The sequence below is a fragment of the Bison bison genome, unplaced genomic scaffold, assembly GCF_000754665.1.
Source record: "Bison bison bison isolate TAMUID 2011002044 unplaced genomic scaffold, Bison_UMD1.0 scf7180017864103, whole genome shotgun sequence".
Taxonomy (NCBI): Eukaryota; Metazoa; Chordata; class Mammalia; order Artiodactyla; family Bovidae; genus Bison; species Bison bison.
This window is the reverse complement of record NW_011494675.1, coordinates 41366-54480: the sequence shown is the minus strand read 5'-3', so window position 1 is coordinate 54480 and position 13115 is coordinate 41366. Positions and strand designations below refer to the sequence as shown.

General features: G+C 41.5%; 1 protein-coding gene across 1 annotated transcript in view; it reads right to left on the bottom strand.

Annotated features, from left to right (window-relative positions):
• Window positions 1-10966: 10966 nt before the first annotated feature.
• The window catches only part of LOC104987639 (spermatogenesis-associated protein 31A2-like), a 14387-nt gene continuing 12238 nt past the window's right edge, over window positions 10967-13115 (bottom strand). Inside the window, 3 exon segments of the mRNA XM_010838667.1 lie at window positions 10967-10994; window positions 11483-11669; window positions 11914-12233. Of these exon segments, the coding sequence (XP_010836969.1) occupies window positions 10967-10994; window positions 11483-11669; window positions 11914-12233 (535 nt within the window).

Below are 13115 nucleotides of genomic sequence, written 5' to 3'. Positions count from 1 at the left end.
CCTGACCTGCCTCTTGAGAAACCTATATGCAGGTCAGGAAGCAACAGTTAGAACTGGACATGGAACAACAGACTGGTTCCAAATAGGAAAAGGAGTACGTCAAGGCTGTACATTGTCACCCTGCTTATTTAACTTATATGCAGAGTACATCATGAGAAACGCTGGATGGGAAGAAACACAAACTGGAATCAAGATTGCCGGGAGAAATATCAATAACCTCAGATATGCAGATGACACCACCCTTATGGCAGAAAGTGAAGAGGAACTCAAAAGCCTCTTGACGAAAGTGAAAAGTGGAGAGTGAAAAAGTGGGCTTAAAGCTCAACATTCAGAAGACAAAGATTCTGCATCTGGTCCCATCATTTCATGGGAAATAGATAGGGAAACAGTGGAAACAGTGTCAGACTTTATTGTTGGGAGCTCCAAAATCACTGCAGATGGTGACTGCAGCCATGAAATTAAAAGACGCTTACTCCTTGGAAGGAAAGTTATGACCAACCTAGAGAGCATACTCAAAAGCAGAGACATTACTTTGCCAACAAAGGTTCATCTAGTCAAGGCTATGGTTTTTCCAGTGGTCATGTATGGATGTGAGAATTGGACTGTGAAGAAAGCTGAGTGCCGAAGAATTGATGCTTTTGAACTGTGGTGTTGGAGAAGACTCTTGAGAGTCCCTTGGACTGCAAGGAGATCCAACCAGTCCATTCTGAAGGAGATCAGCCCTGGGATTTCTTTGGAAGGAATGATGCTAAAGCTGAAGCTCCAGTACTTTGGCCACTTCATGGGAAGAGTTGACTCATTGGAAAAGACTCTGATGCTGGGAGGGATTTGGGGCAGGAGGAGAAGGGGACGACAGAGGATGAGATGTCTGGATGGCATCACTGACTCGAGGATGTGAGTCTGAGTGAACTCTGGGAGTTGGTGATGGACAGGGAGGCCTGGCGTGCTGCAATTCATGGGGTCGCAGAGTCGGAGATGACTGAGCGCCTGAACTGAAGTGAAGTGAAATGTATTTAAAATTCAAATGTAATTAAATGTATTTCTTTGAAGACTGATAGGGTGTTTCTACATGTGTGTTGTAGTAGGTAATATATTTGTATATTCAGGTTAAGGATTGATATACATATATAGTGTCCTTCTTTTTATATGTTGGGAGAGAGGCGAGGAGGTTGTATTCTGGAGAGATAGCATAATGGATCTCCAGTATTCTTGCCTGGAGATTCCCCATGGACAGAGGAGCCCTGCGGGCTAATGTCCACGGGGTCACAAAGAGTCAGACACGACTAAGTGACTAAGCGCAGCATAGCACAGCATTTTATTCTTTATATTCAGAACGGTGTTTTTTTTCCTTAATATCCTTTTTGGGATAGTTCATTGCTTTTATATAATGACTTCTATATACTGATTTTATATCCTGAAACTTCACTAAATTCATTTATGAATTCTAATTGTTTCTGTTGCCTTTGTCACTGTTATTGTTTTTGAAACTTTAGGATTTTCTACATATATGATCATGTCATCTGCAAATGGAGGTAATTTGAATTCTTCCTTTCTGATTTTAATGCATTTTATTTCTTCGTCTTGCCTAAGTCCTCTGGCTCGGAATTTCAGTGCTATGTTTGACAGCACTGAAAGTGGGTGTGGGCATTTTTGCCTTCTTTCTGATATTAGAGCCAAAGCTTTCAGTTTTTCACTGTTGAGTAATATGTTTGCTGTGATGTTTTCATATATGCCATTATTGTGTTGAGGTATGATCCTTCTATTCTCAATTTGGTGAGAGTTTTTGTCATGAAAGAATGTTGAATATTGCCAAATCCTTTCCTGCATCTATTGAGATGATCATGAGTTTTCCCCCATTTTGTCAATGTAGTGTATTATGTTGATTGATTTGCGTTATTTGAACCATCCTTGCATTCCATGAATAAATGGCACTTAATCATGGAGTACTACTACTACTACTGCTAAGTCACTTCAGTCGTGTCCAACTCTGTGTGACCCCATGGACTGCAGCCTACCAGGCTTCTCCATCCATGGGATTCTCCAGGAAAGAACACTGGAGTGGGTTGCCATTTCCTTCTCCAATCATGGAGTAGGATCCTTCTAATTAATTCTTGAATTAGCTTTGCTAATATTTTTTGAGGATTTTTGAATCTGTGCTCATTCCAGATATTGACCTATAATCTTCTTGTAATGTCTTTGTCTGACTTTGATATCAAGGTAATGCTGGCCTTGTAAACTTAATTTGAAAGTGTACCCTCCTTTTCAGTTTTTTTTGGAGGAGTTTGAAAAGGATTGGTATTAATTCTTTAAATGTTTGGTAAAATTTACCAGTGGAGTCATATGGTCCTGGATTTTCTTTATTTTTATATTATTGATTCTGTCTCCTTATTTGTTATTGGTCTGTTCAGACTTTCTATTTTGTCTCGATTCAGTGTTAATAGGTTGTATGATTCTAGGAATTTATTTGTTTCTTCTTAAATTTTATCTAATTTGTTGACATAATTATTTATGATAGACTCTAATGATTCTTTTATTACTGAGGCATCATTTGTACCACCTCCCTTTTCATTTCTGATTTCACTGATTTGTCTCTCTTTCTTCTTAATTAATCTAACTAACAGTCTGTCACATTAATGTTTTCAAAAAAACACTAGTTTTGTTTATATTTTCTATTATTATTTTTCTGTTGTCTAATTCCTTCTACTAAATGTGAGATTAGTGTTTTCATTTTCTGTAGTTCCTTGAGGCATAAAATTAAATGCTTTATTTGAAGTTTTTCTTACCTTTGAATATATGTATTTATACATTATCTCCTGTAGTACTGCTTTTGCTTCATCCCATAAGTCTTAGTGTGTTGTGTTTCATTTTAGTTTGTCTCAATATACTTTTTCATTTTTCCTTTGATTTTATCTTTGACCCAAAGTTTTTTTAAAAATGTTTTATACAGCATAATAAATATAATTAAAATTGGTGTATTTTATATATGAGGATTAAGGAAGTAAATCCTAAGAGTTCTCATCACAAAAGAAACGTTTTTTCTTTTATTTTTATTTTGTATCCATACAAGATGATGTTCACCAACCTTCTTGTGATAATCATTTCATGATGTATGTAAGTCAAATCATTATGCTGTATGTCTTAAAATTATGCAGTGGTCAATGTCAGTTATACCTCAATAAAACTAGCAGTGGGGGGAAAAGAGTGTATTGTTTAGTTTCCACACATTTCTCAATTTTCGTGTTTTCTTGCTCTTAAGGGATTTCTTATTTGATCCTATTGTGGTCAGAAAAGATACCTGAAGTTATTTCAGTCTTTTTAAATTTGTTAAAACTTGATTGTGGCCTATTATGTATCCTGGAGAATGTTGCTTATGTACTTGAATGTATATGTGCTGCTGTTTGGTGGTATGTTTAAATATGTCTGTAAGGACCATATGATCCTTACATGTTTTCAAGGCATGTTTGTTTATTGATTTTCTATCCATTTTTATAAGTGGATTATTGAAGTCCCTTACTGCCATTGTATGAAATCAATTTTTTTTCTTTAATTCCAGTATTTGCTTTATACCTTTATGTGCTCTGATATTGTATGCATATATAATTTTTATATCTTCCTGTTGAAGTGACTCTTTTATTAAATATAGTGACCTTTTTCTATGGAGACAATTTTGGACTTAACATCTATTTTCTCTTTTATATGAGTAGCCACCCTTGCTTTCTTTTGTTTACTATTTACACACATGGAGTATCTTTTTCCATCCCTTCATTTTGAGCCTATATGTATATTTAAATCTAAAATGAGTCTCTTATAGATAGCTTTGAGTTGGGTCTTTCTTTTTTTTCTTTTTTAAATCATTCAACAACTGTTTAATCCATTTATATTATTTATTGATCAGTAGGGATTACTGTTACTGTTTAGCTAATTGTCTTATTTATATTTTGTAGGTGTTTTGTCCTCTTCCTGTCTAACTTTCTTTCATTGCTGTTTGATGATGTTTTAGTAGTGATTTGCTTTTACCCCTGATTGCATTTTGTTTTCAAGATTTTGTATCACCTTTACTATCAGTATTCTGAATTCTCTTTCTAATAGACTCCCTGTCTCCTCTTCGTTTGTTTGGTCTAGTGAGTTTTTACCATGTTCCTTCACCTCCTGTATATTTCTTATCTTTTCATTTTATTTAGTTTGCTGTGTTTGGTGCCTCCTTGCTTTAGGCTGGAGGGTTGTAGTTCTTCTTAATTGTGGAATCTGCCCCTCATCGTGGGGTTGGACTAGTGTGAAGGTTTCCTGACTGGGGAGACTTTTGCCTATGTTCTGTTGGATGGAGCTGAATCATGTTTCTCTGAAGGGCAGTGCCCTTCCGAACTGCAGGGCAGTTCAGTAGTGAGTTTGGGGTGTTTATGGGTTTGGAATGACTTTGGGCAGCCTATATGCTAATGTGGTGGATTGTGTTCCTATTTTGCTGAAGGATTGGCATGGGGCATCCTGCACTGGAGCTTGCTGACTCTTAATAAACAAAATTAATAACAAAAGATTGAAAAGCAAAAGTTAAAAACAGAGAATAAAGATTAGACTTTCAAAAGTACATTATTGAAAACAAAATATCAAACACAAAAATAAAAAAAATATGGAATTTATTTCTAAAATATGGTGTTTTCTTAATTTTATTCTTTTAAAAGGTAAAAGTGGACTACAGAAGGGAGTAATACAGAACCACTTTAGGACAATATGAGAAAAAAAGAGAGTGGAAAGGAAAAAAATAAGAATAAAAAATGGGGAGTATGGAGTATATATAGGGCAGTAGTGAGAGTAATGTCTGTGTGATTCTTACTTGTTCCTGCCCCAGTTGATTTGCCTACTCAGAAGGCCCTCTGATATATGTAGGAAGGTCTCTGGACCTGTTGTGGACAGTGTGGAGTCAGATCAGACTTAGATCTTCTTTCGTCCCAGCTTGTACTTGCTCTCAAAGTCTACAGTATCCCCTAAAGAACATAGTCTTAGGTTAATTGTGGGATTTTAATCTGCTGTCCCTGCCCCTTCTCAGGATGTTCCCCCTTCTTTGCTTTGCTCATGCTTCTTTGAACTTTGGCCCACTGCTGCTTTCAAGTTTCTCTCCAGTGTCTGATCTCTGCCCTGATACAAGGCGATGAAAGTGGCATCTTTTTTGGGCTCACTAGCTCAGTTGTGCTGTGGAGAGGGAAGGGTACTGCAAGAGCTGCTAGGGTGTGTGAGGAGTGCTCAGTGTGGTTGGGCCACACAGGGGTGTCACTACAGCCTGAGGTGAATGCTACACTTCCCATGGGAGTTGGTCCTGGTTTGTTGGACCCTTGGCAAAGCCAAGCTGATCGGGCTCCCAGCTGGGTCCTGTGGAGGTTGTCACAGTCTTAGGTGAGTTGTGTGTTTCCCCAGGGGAGTTGTTCTTGGGTTATGACCCTGCTGGCTGGCCTATCTGAGCCACTCAGGGTTCTGGGAAGATGTAGGTAGTGATCCGCAGCCACTCACAGCTTGGCTGTAGATGTGATCCATGGGGCCAAGATTGTAGTGGCCCTTTGCCTTTTGCCTCTGGCAGTTGTGTGCCTGCTTTTCTGCCTCTGGGGCTACAAACTGCAGCCTGCTTTCCCCTCCTAGGTATTCTCTAGGGTGCTGTTCTTTGTTCTGTGAGTGCACGCAGAGTTATAATGCTGCCTGAGAGCCTTCCCACAGAAGTGAACTTTCTCTAGTGGTCCCAGAGTTTCCCCTGTCCTGCTGTGCTGTGTCACATTAACCCCCTTGGAGTATATTCACAGCATTCAGCCCCAGTCCTTTCCCTGAGGACCAAGCCCCACAGCCAGAGCCTCCATACCCAGCCCCCACCTGCTGCAGGCAGATGAAAGTGTGTGAGCTGCTTTTTGGCTGTGCAATTTGGCACAACCTCTGTGCAGAATTTTCTCCGTTTTGCATTATTGTGCTTCCATCTGAGGTTCCTAAGCTCCCCTATAACCCCACCTGTGAGAGGGTTTCTTGTTACCTGGAAACTTCTCTTCCTCCAGGAGCCCCTCCTTAGGATGGATTCTCAAAATCCTTTGTCTCCCTTTTTGTCTTTATCTTTTGCCCTACCTCATTTCAGTAGATTGGCTTGCCTTTCTGGACTCCTGGCATCCTCTCCCAGGATTCAGAAGATGTTCTGTGGGAATTGTTCCACATACAGGTTATCTTTTGATGTATTTGTAAGGGAGAAGGTAGTTTCCCTGTCCAATTTCTCCACCATCTTGAAACCACACCCCTTCTATATTAAGTTTTGAAATAAAAAAAATTTGAAACTTCAAACTTTATTTTGTTTACACATTATTTTGCCGATTCAGGGTGTTAGAATTCCATATGAATTTCAGGATGAAGTTTTTTATTTTCTAAAAAAAAGAAGACCGCATTATAATTAGAGACTGTAATCTGTTTATCACTTTTAGTATTGACAGCATTACGTCTTCTAGCCTGTGAACACAAGATGCCTTTACATTTGTTGGCATCTTTATTATTTTCTTTCAGCAATACTTTCTAGTTTTCCATATACATCTCTTTTTTTCCCCTTGTAAAGTTGTTTCTAGTATTTTACTCTATAGTTCATGATACAATAAATGGTATTGCTTTCTTAATTTCTTTCTCATGTTTTCTATTGTTAATGTATAGAGACACAACTGATTTTCAAATGTTGATTTTATATCTGGCAACTTTTCTAAATTCATTTATTCTAAGGGTTTTTGTGTGTGTGTGTATGTTTGTGTGTAATCATAAGGTTTTCTTCATATAATATCGTGTTGTCTGAAAACAAGTATAATTTTATTTTTCCTTTCTGATTTAGATATCTTTTAGTTTTTGTCTTGTCTTATTTATTCGTCTAGGAATTCTGGTAGTGTACTGAATAGAAGTGGTGAAACAGGCATCCTTTCTTTGTCCCTGATTTTCACGGGAAAGATTTCACCACTTAATAGCTATGACTTTTCCCATATGTGACCTTCATTATGTTGAATTCATCAACTTTTTTTTTTTAATCAGAAAAAGGCGTTGAATTTTGTGAAAAAAATTTTTTTCTGCATCAAGTAAGATGATCATATGATGTTTATTTCCTTCTGTCTTTTTAAGTGATATACCATATTGACTTTTTAATTTGTTGAACCAACCAACCAATTGCAAGATAAATCCAATTTAGTCATGAAGTATAAGCCTTTTAATTTGTTGTTCTGTGTCTTATTGTTTTTTAAAGAGTTTTTTTCATCAGTATTCATAAGGGATATTGGTCTGTAGTGTACTTTTGTCATGTCTTTGGCTTTATAATCAATGTAATGGTAACCTCATAGAATGAGTGAGGAAACAGTGTCTCCTATTTAATTGTTTGGAAGAACTTGAGAATTGGTGTTAATTCTTCTTTCTACTTGGTAGAATTCACATGAAGATACTTGCCTTGATGCTGGATGTTCAGTCACTGGAGGTTTTTTGGTAGTTATTCAATATATTGACTCCTAGAGCTGTTTAGATTTTGTATTTCTTCATAATTCAGACTTGGTAGGATGTTTCTAGAAACCTGCTCATTTCATCTAAGTTACCAAATTTTCTATTTATGTCTATAAAGCTGGTAGTAATATCCCTTCATTTCTGATTTTACACATTTTTTCCTTATCTCTTTATGTAATGGTAAATTTAAGTAGTTTTGCCCATTTTGTTGATTTTTTTCTCTTTTTTTGAGGCATACCTGACAAAACCATGGTGTAGCTAAAGTACATAAAGTGGTTATTTGACATACATGTATGTTGTGAAAGGATTCTAATAATCAAGTTAATTAACATACCCATACCTTCTCACATATTTACATTTGTATATGAGGACATGTAAATTCTACTCTCAGAAATTTTCAATTACAGAATAGAGTATTATCAATTATAATCACCATGTTATACATTAGCTCCTAAGACCTTATTCTTTCATTTATTTATCATGTTATAACAGAAAACTTGCATCCATTTGCCAATCTGTTTGCATATACCCCATGCCCAGCTATAGAAACAATTCAACACTTTCTACTCTGTGTTCTATGATTGTACTTTTTTTGATTCCACATGTAAGTGATACCATGTGGTGTTCTTTCCTGTCAGGCTTATATTATTTAGCATAAAGGTCTCCAGGTTCATTCATGTTCTTGTAAATGTCATGATTTAATTTTTTTTTTTTGAGGCTGAATAATATCCCATTGTGTATGTTATGTATGTATATTTGTGTGTTTGGTATCACATATTATCATGTATTCTTTATGCACTCATCCACAACAAACTGGAAGGTTCTCTCCATGCCGCTACTATGAATGAAGTTTCAAAGGACATAGAGAAGTACTGATATCTCTTTAGAATAAAAAATTTTTAATTCCTTTTGCTCTATGCCTGGAAGTGGAATTGCTGGATCACATGGTATTCTAATTTTATTTTTTTGAAGAATCTCCACACTGTTGTAAATACTGGTTGTACAAACTTACATTGCAAACAACAATGCACATGGTTTGTTCAGTGGTATCAGACTCATTATGAAGGAACTATCAAAGTGTGTATACTCAGATTCTAAAAAATGCCTATGAGGTCTGTGTGGGGGTCTTAAAGAGAGGTATCTGTGTGAGATTGCTCAGTGTAGGTCTGTGGAAGTTTCCTATGTGGGGTAAATGTGAGTCTATCAGAGGTCTCTGTATGGGGTCAGTGTGGGTGTTTGAGAGATCTGTAAGCAGGATAAGTGTGAATCTGTGGTTGACCACTGTACAGGATCAGGGTGGATTTGTGGAAGATTCCCATGTGAGGGTAGTGGAGTCCCTATGTGGGTCAGTATGGGTCTGTCAGAGGTCTCTGTGTTGGGTCTGAGGGTTCCTGTGAAGGGTTGCTGTGAGTCTGTGGGAGATCCCTGTATAGAGTTAGTGTGGGTCAGTGGGAGGTCCCTGTCTGGGGTGAGTGTGGGTCTCTGGAAGGGCCCTGTGCAAGGTCAGTGTGGGTGTGTGGGAGGTTTCTGTTTGGGGACACTGGGTCTGTCAGGGGTCCCTCTCTGGGGTCAGTGTGGATCTGTCTAGGTCTCTGTGTGGGGTCTTTGGGGGCCCTGTGCTGGATCAGTGTGGGTATGTGGGAGATCCATATCTGGGGTCAGTGTGGGTCTGACCCATTCTTTGAGGGGGACCCTCCATTGCTGTCCTTTCTGCACCTCATGGCAGGAGAAGGGCAAGGGCCTCTCCAAGTCTGGTTCCTTGCTGTTCTGTCAGTGTCCCTTCTGTGTCATTTCTCCAGACAGACACCTTAGTTCCAGCTCCCCCGACTCAGTGCTCACCTCTTGGCACCTCTGAGAGGGCCTGGCATGAGGCGGGCTCAGGATCCGTGCTCTGTGCTCCCCTCTCCTGAACTCTGGGGGGAACTCGATGCCTAGGATGCAACCCCTTCCCTCAGACCCTGGCTGAGCCTCCATGCCCACCATGGAGGATGCGGTGCAGAGGCAAGACTAGACTCCAGGGAGAAAACACAGCACAAGCAGGCCTGTGTCCTCTGTCCCCACAGCCCCAGGCCTGGTCCCACATGTGGGGGTCCTGATAGGCAAGGAGGTGGGGCCATTCCTGCTGGCTCCTGAATCAGAGGCCCCCTTCTGGAGTGGGACTGTCCACCATGGGAGTGTCTGTGACATAGAGCCCCAAGTCTCTCTAGGGAAATGCTCTTGTCTCCCCACTTTCCCATGTGGATGGGCCCAAGGAGGAAAGCTGATGGTATGTTCATTTTCTACAGGTCACTTTCATGCATGCTAGGTGACACATCCTGTCTGCTGGCGTCTTCCACCCTGGCCTCTGGAGTGAATAAGTCTGAGAGCAGGTGAGACTTGCTATGACCTCTGAACAGTCCCTGGGCCTGTTGAGTCCTACCTGTACCCTGGGAGCCTCCTTGGGCCACACGTGTAGGTAGAGGTCACAGACTGTGAGTCTGTCCTGAGTACCCAGTCCTGTGAAAGCTGATTGCTACAATGTGGAGAAGTGAAGCTTCTCTGCTTGAGTCTGTGCTGCCTCTGGGAGCTTGGCCCTCTGTTGAGGGGCTCCAAGTGGCTTCCCTCTGTCTGGGCCCAGGGAACTAGACTAGAGGGGAGACTCTGGAGTGAAGCCACCATGAGCCACCAGGCCCCTAATGTCTTTCCTCTGGCCCTGTGGATGGTGGTGGGACACCAATGCTCCTTGGTAAATGCACTGTCTGTGGGCGCCTCTGCCACTAACATCCTTCCCCTGCATTCCATCCTAGGGGCACAGTGTCCCACTCTCAGACCATGAGGTGTCTACACACACAGTGACGACCATACTTATTCACTGGGGGAGGTGGGCGCTGTAAGTATGGCTGTCTTCTCCTCCAGGGCAGGGTGGCACCAGCCCTCAGAGGCTTCCATGCTCCACACTGCACACTCTCAGGGCTGGGAGTGCGTGGTCCTCACTCTGGCTGCTGCTTCAGAGCACGAGAAAGGCAGAGCAAGGGTGACAAACCTAGCCTGTCTTGTTCCAGCTACATCTGAGAGAGAAAGAGGCTTTCAGGGCACCATCATCTATCCCACTGTGACATAGGGATGAGGTTTGTCCTACCTCTGGACTCCCCTCCTTACTCTAACATGTGAGTTTGTCCCTGACACTTCCTGAGCCTGAGGGGACTTTCAGCTTCTGAACACACCTCCCTTTCCAGCTGCACAATGTCCAGGTGGAGAGACAGTAGGATAGAAGTGAGCAAGATCCTGAGAAGGGGGAGGTCTTTAGGCTTAGTTCACTGTGGCATGTCCTAAATGGTGTTGCTTGTTTCTGTAATGCTGGTATTATGGAAACTGAAGGTGCAGTTAGGGAATTGGGGTGAGGGTGAGTATCCATGCTGGGGTCAACCTCCCTCCATGGCCCCATCCCATGTGGAAGTCAAAGCAGGCACCTGGGAAGAGTGGCCCCTGATGCCTTCCATCCCCCTCAGTAAGGCACAGACAGGCTACTACTCCTGCTCATGAGAAAAAACCGTTTATTTCATGAAACAAAATTTCTGGTAGGAAGAAGCCTTTAGCACACAGAGGATGTGCTAACATGAGAAGAAAAATGTATTTATCTGCATGGCATGCATTTTTTTTTTTTTCTTGAAGAGTTTTCCTACCTGTAATGCTGTGAAAAGCATGTTCCAATTCACCAGAAGAGGTATATTTCTGAAGGAGACGGTGCCTTGGACAGTGGAGGGAATGGCCTGGGATGCTTGTCACTCTTGATCCATGTTGGCAGGCTCTGCCTGGAGGGGGACCTGGCTCCCTGGGTGAGAAGGCCCACTTGCTGTCCCTGGGACTGGTCCACTTACTCTTATTTGAAAAGCTATGGCTCATCAGGGTAGCTTGGTGATAACAGGATGTATCTCTCCTCATCCTCTTTTGTTCTTGGTAGGAGAGAATTCTGTGGTGGCAGTAATGTGGACTTATTGGGTCCTGGAATTCTGCTTGGTACCAATTTAACTCCGTGGCATGAGGTCCATGGTGAAACACCATCTTCTCCTTTAGGATCTGTCCAACAGCTATCATGAGAGTCTGAGCCTCAACAGCCCTGCTGTCCATGGTAGATTCACTTTTGATTGATTCTTGGCTCTTGACAGTGGCTGTTTCAGGCTTGCCTTTTTGCAGGGGCTCTTCTGGTTCTTTGCATTTATTGGGGGAAAATCCACTGCAGAAGGAGCTTAATCCTTTCTTTGAAGTGGCTTTCTGACAGAACCTGTCTCTTCTTTCGGATTAACTGTCAAAACTTGCTTATTAGGGACTCTGTTGATTCTTTTCTCTGGCCAGGATGGCTCATCCCTTGGGCCTGGTAAGCCCTCCGTTCTGCCAGTCCTTTTTAAATCTGTCTTAATTTGGGCCTTGTATATTTCTCTCTCCCATCCTTGCCTTGGCTCTTATATTTGAGCTGTCGCCTCATGTCTACCTGCTGCCCCTGGATGCTCCCTTCACTTGATGTAGCATCATAGAGTTTCTGGGAACTGGACTTGTCTCCACTGGATAAGATCTTAGAATAGGACAGAGATTCCTGAGAAGCCAAGATGTTTGCGGCAAGAAACATATTTGAGTGACAGTCTTTGAGAAATGTATCAGTGGCATAGTCTTGAAGAAGTATACCAATTTCACCAGTCTTGAAGGAGCACACTGGTGGCTGGGCTTTGAGCCTGATCCTGCTGGTCAGTGAACCCTTGAGACTCAAGTTGAAGAAACTGTCTCAAAGAGTAGATCTTCTGTATTTGAGGCAACAGATTTTGTATTCAATGAGGGGCTTTTCTTGGACCTTGGAGACCGTGATCTCCTGATCAGATCAGATCAGATCAGTCGTTCAGCCATGTCCGACTCTTTGCAACCCCATGAATTGCAGCACGCGAGGCCTCCCTATCCATCACCAACTCCCAGAGTTCACTGAGACTCACGCCCATTGAGTCAGTGATGCCATCCAGCCATCTCCTTCTCTGTCGTCCCCTTCTCCTCCTTCCCCCAATCCCTCCCAGCATCAGAGTCTTTTCCAATGAGTCAACTCTTCTCATGAGGTGGCCAAAGTACTGAAGTTTCAGCTTTAGCATCATTCTTTCCGAAGAAATCCCAGGGCTGATCTCCTTCAGAATGGACTGGTTGGATCTCCTTGCAGTCCAAGGGACTCTCAAGAGTCTTCTCCAACACCACAGTTCAAAAGCATCAATTCTTCAGGGCTCAGCCTTCTTCACAGTCCAACTCTCACATCCATACATGACCACAGGAAAAACCATAGCCTTGACTAGATGAACCTTTGTTGGCAAAGTAATGTCTCTGCTTTTGAATATGCTATCTAGGTTGGTCATAACTTTCCTTCCAAGGAATAAGCGTCTTTTAATTTCATGGCTGCAGTCACCATCTGCAGTGATTTTGGAGCCCCCAACAATAAAGTCTGACACTGTTTCCACTGTTTCCCCATGTAGTTACCATGAAGTGGTGGGACCAGATGCCATGATCTTCATCTTCTGAATGTTGAGCTTTAAGCCCACTTTTTCACTCTCCACTTTCACTTTCATCAAGAGGCTTTTGAGTTCCTCTTCACTTTCTGCCATAAGGGTGGTGTCATCTGCATATCT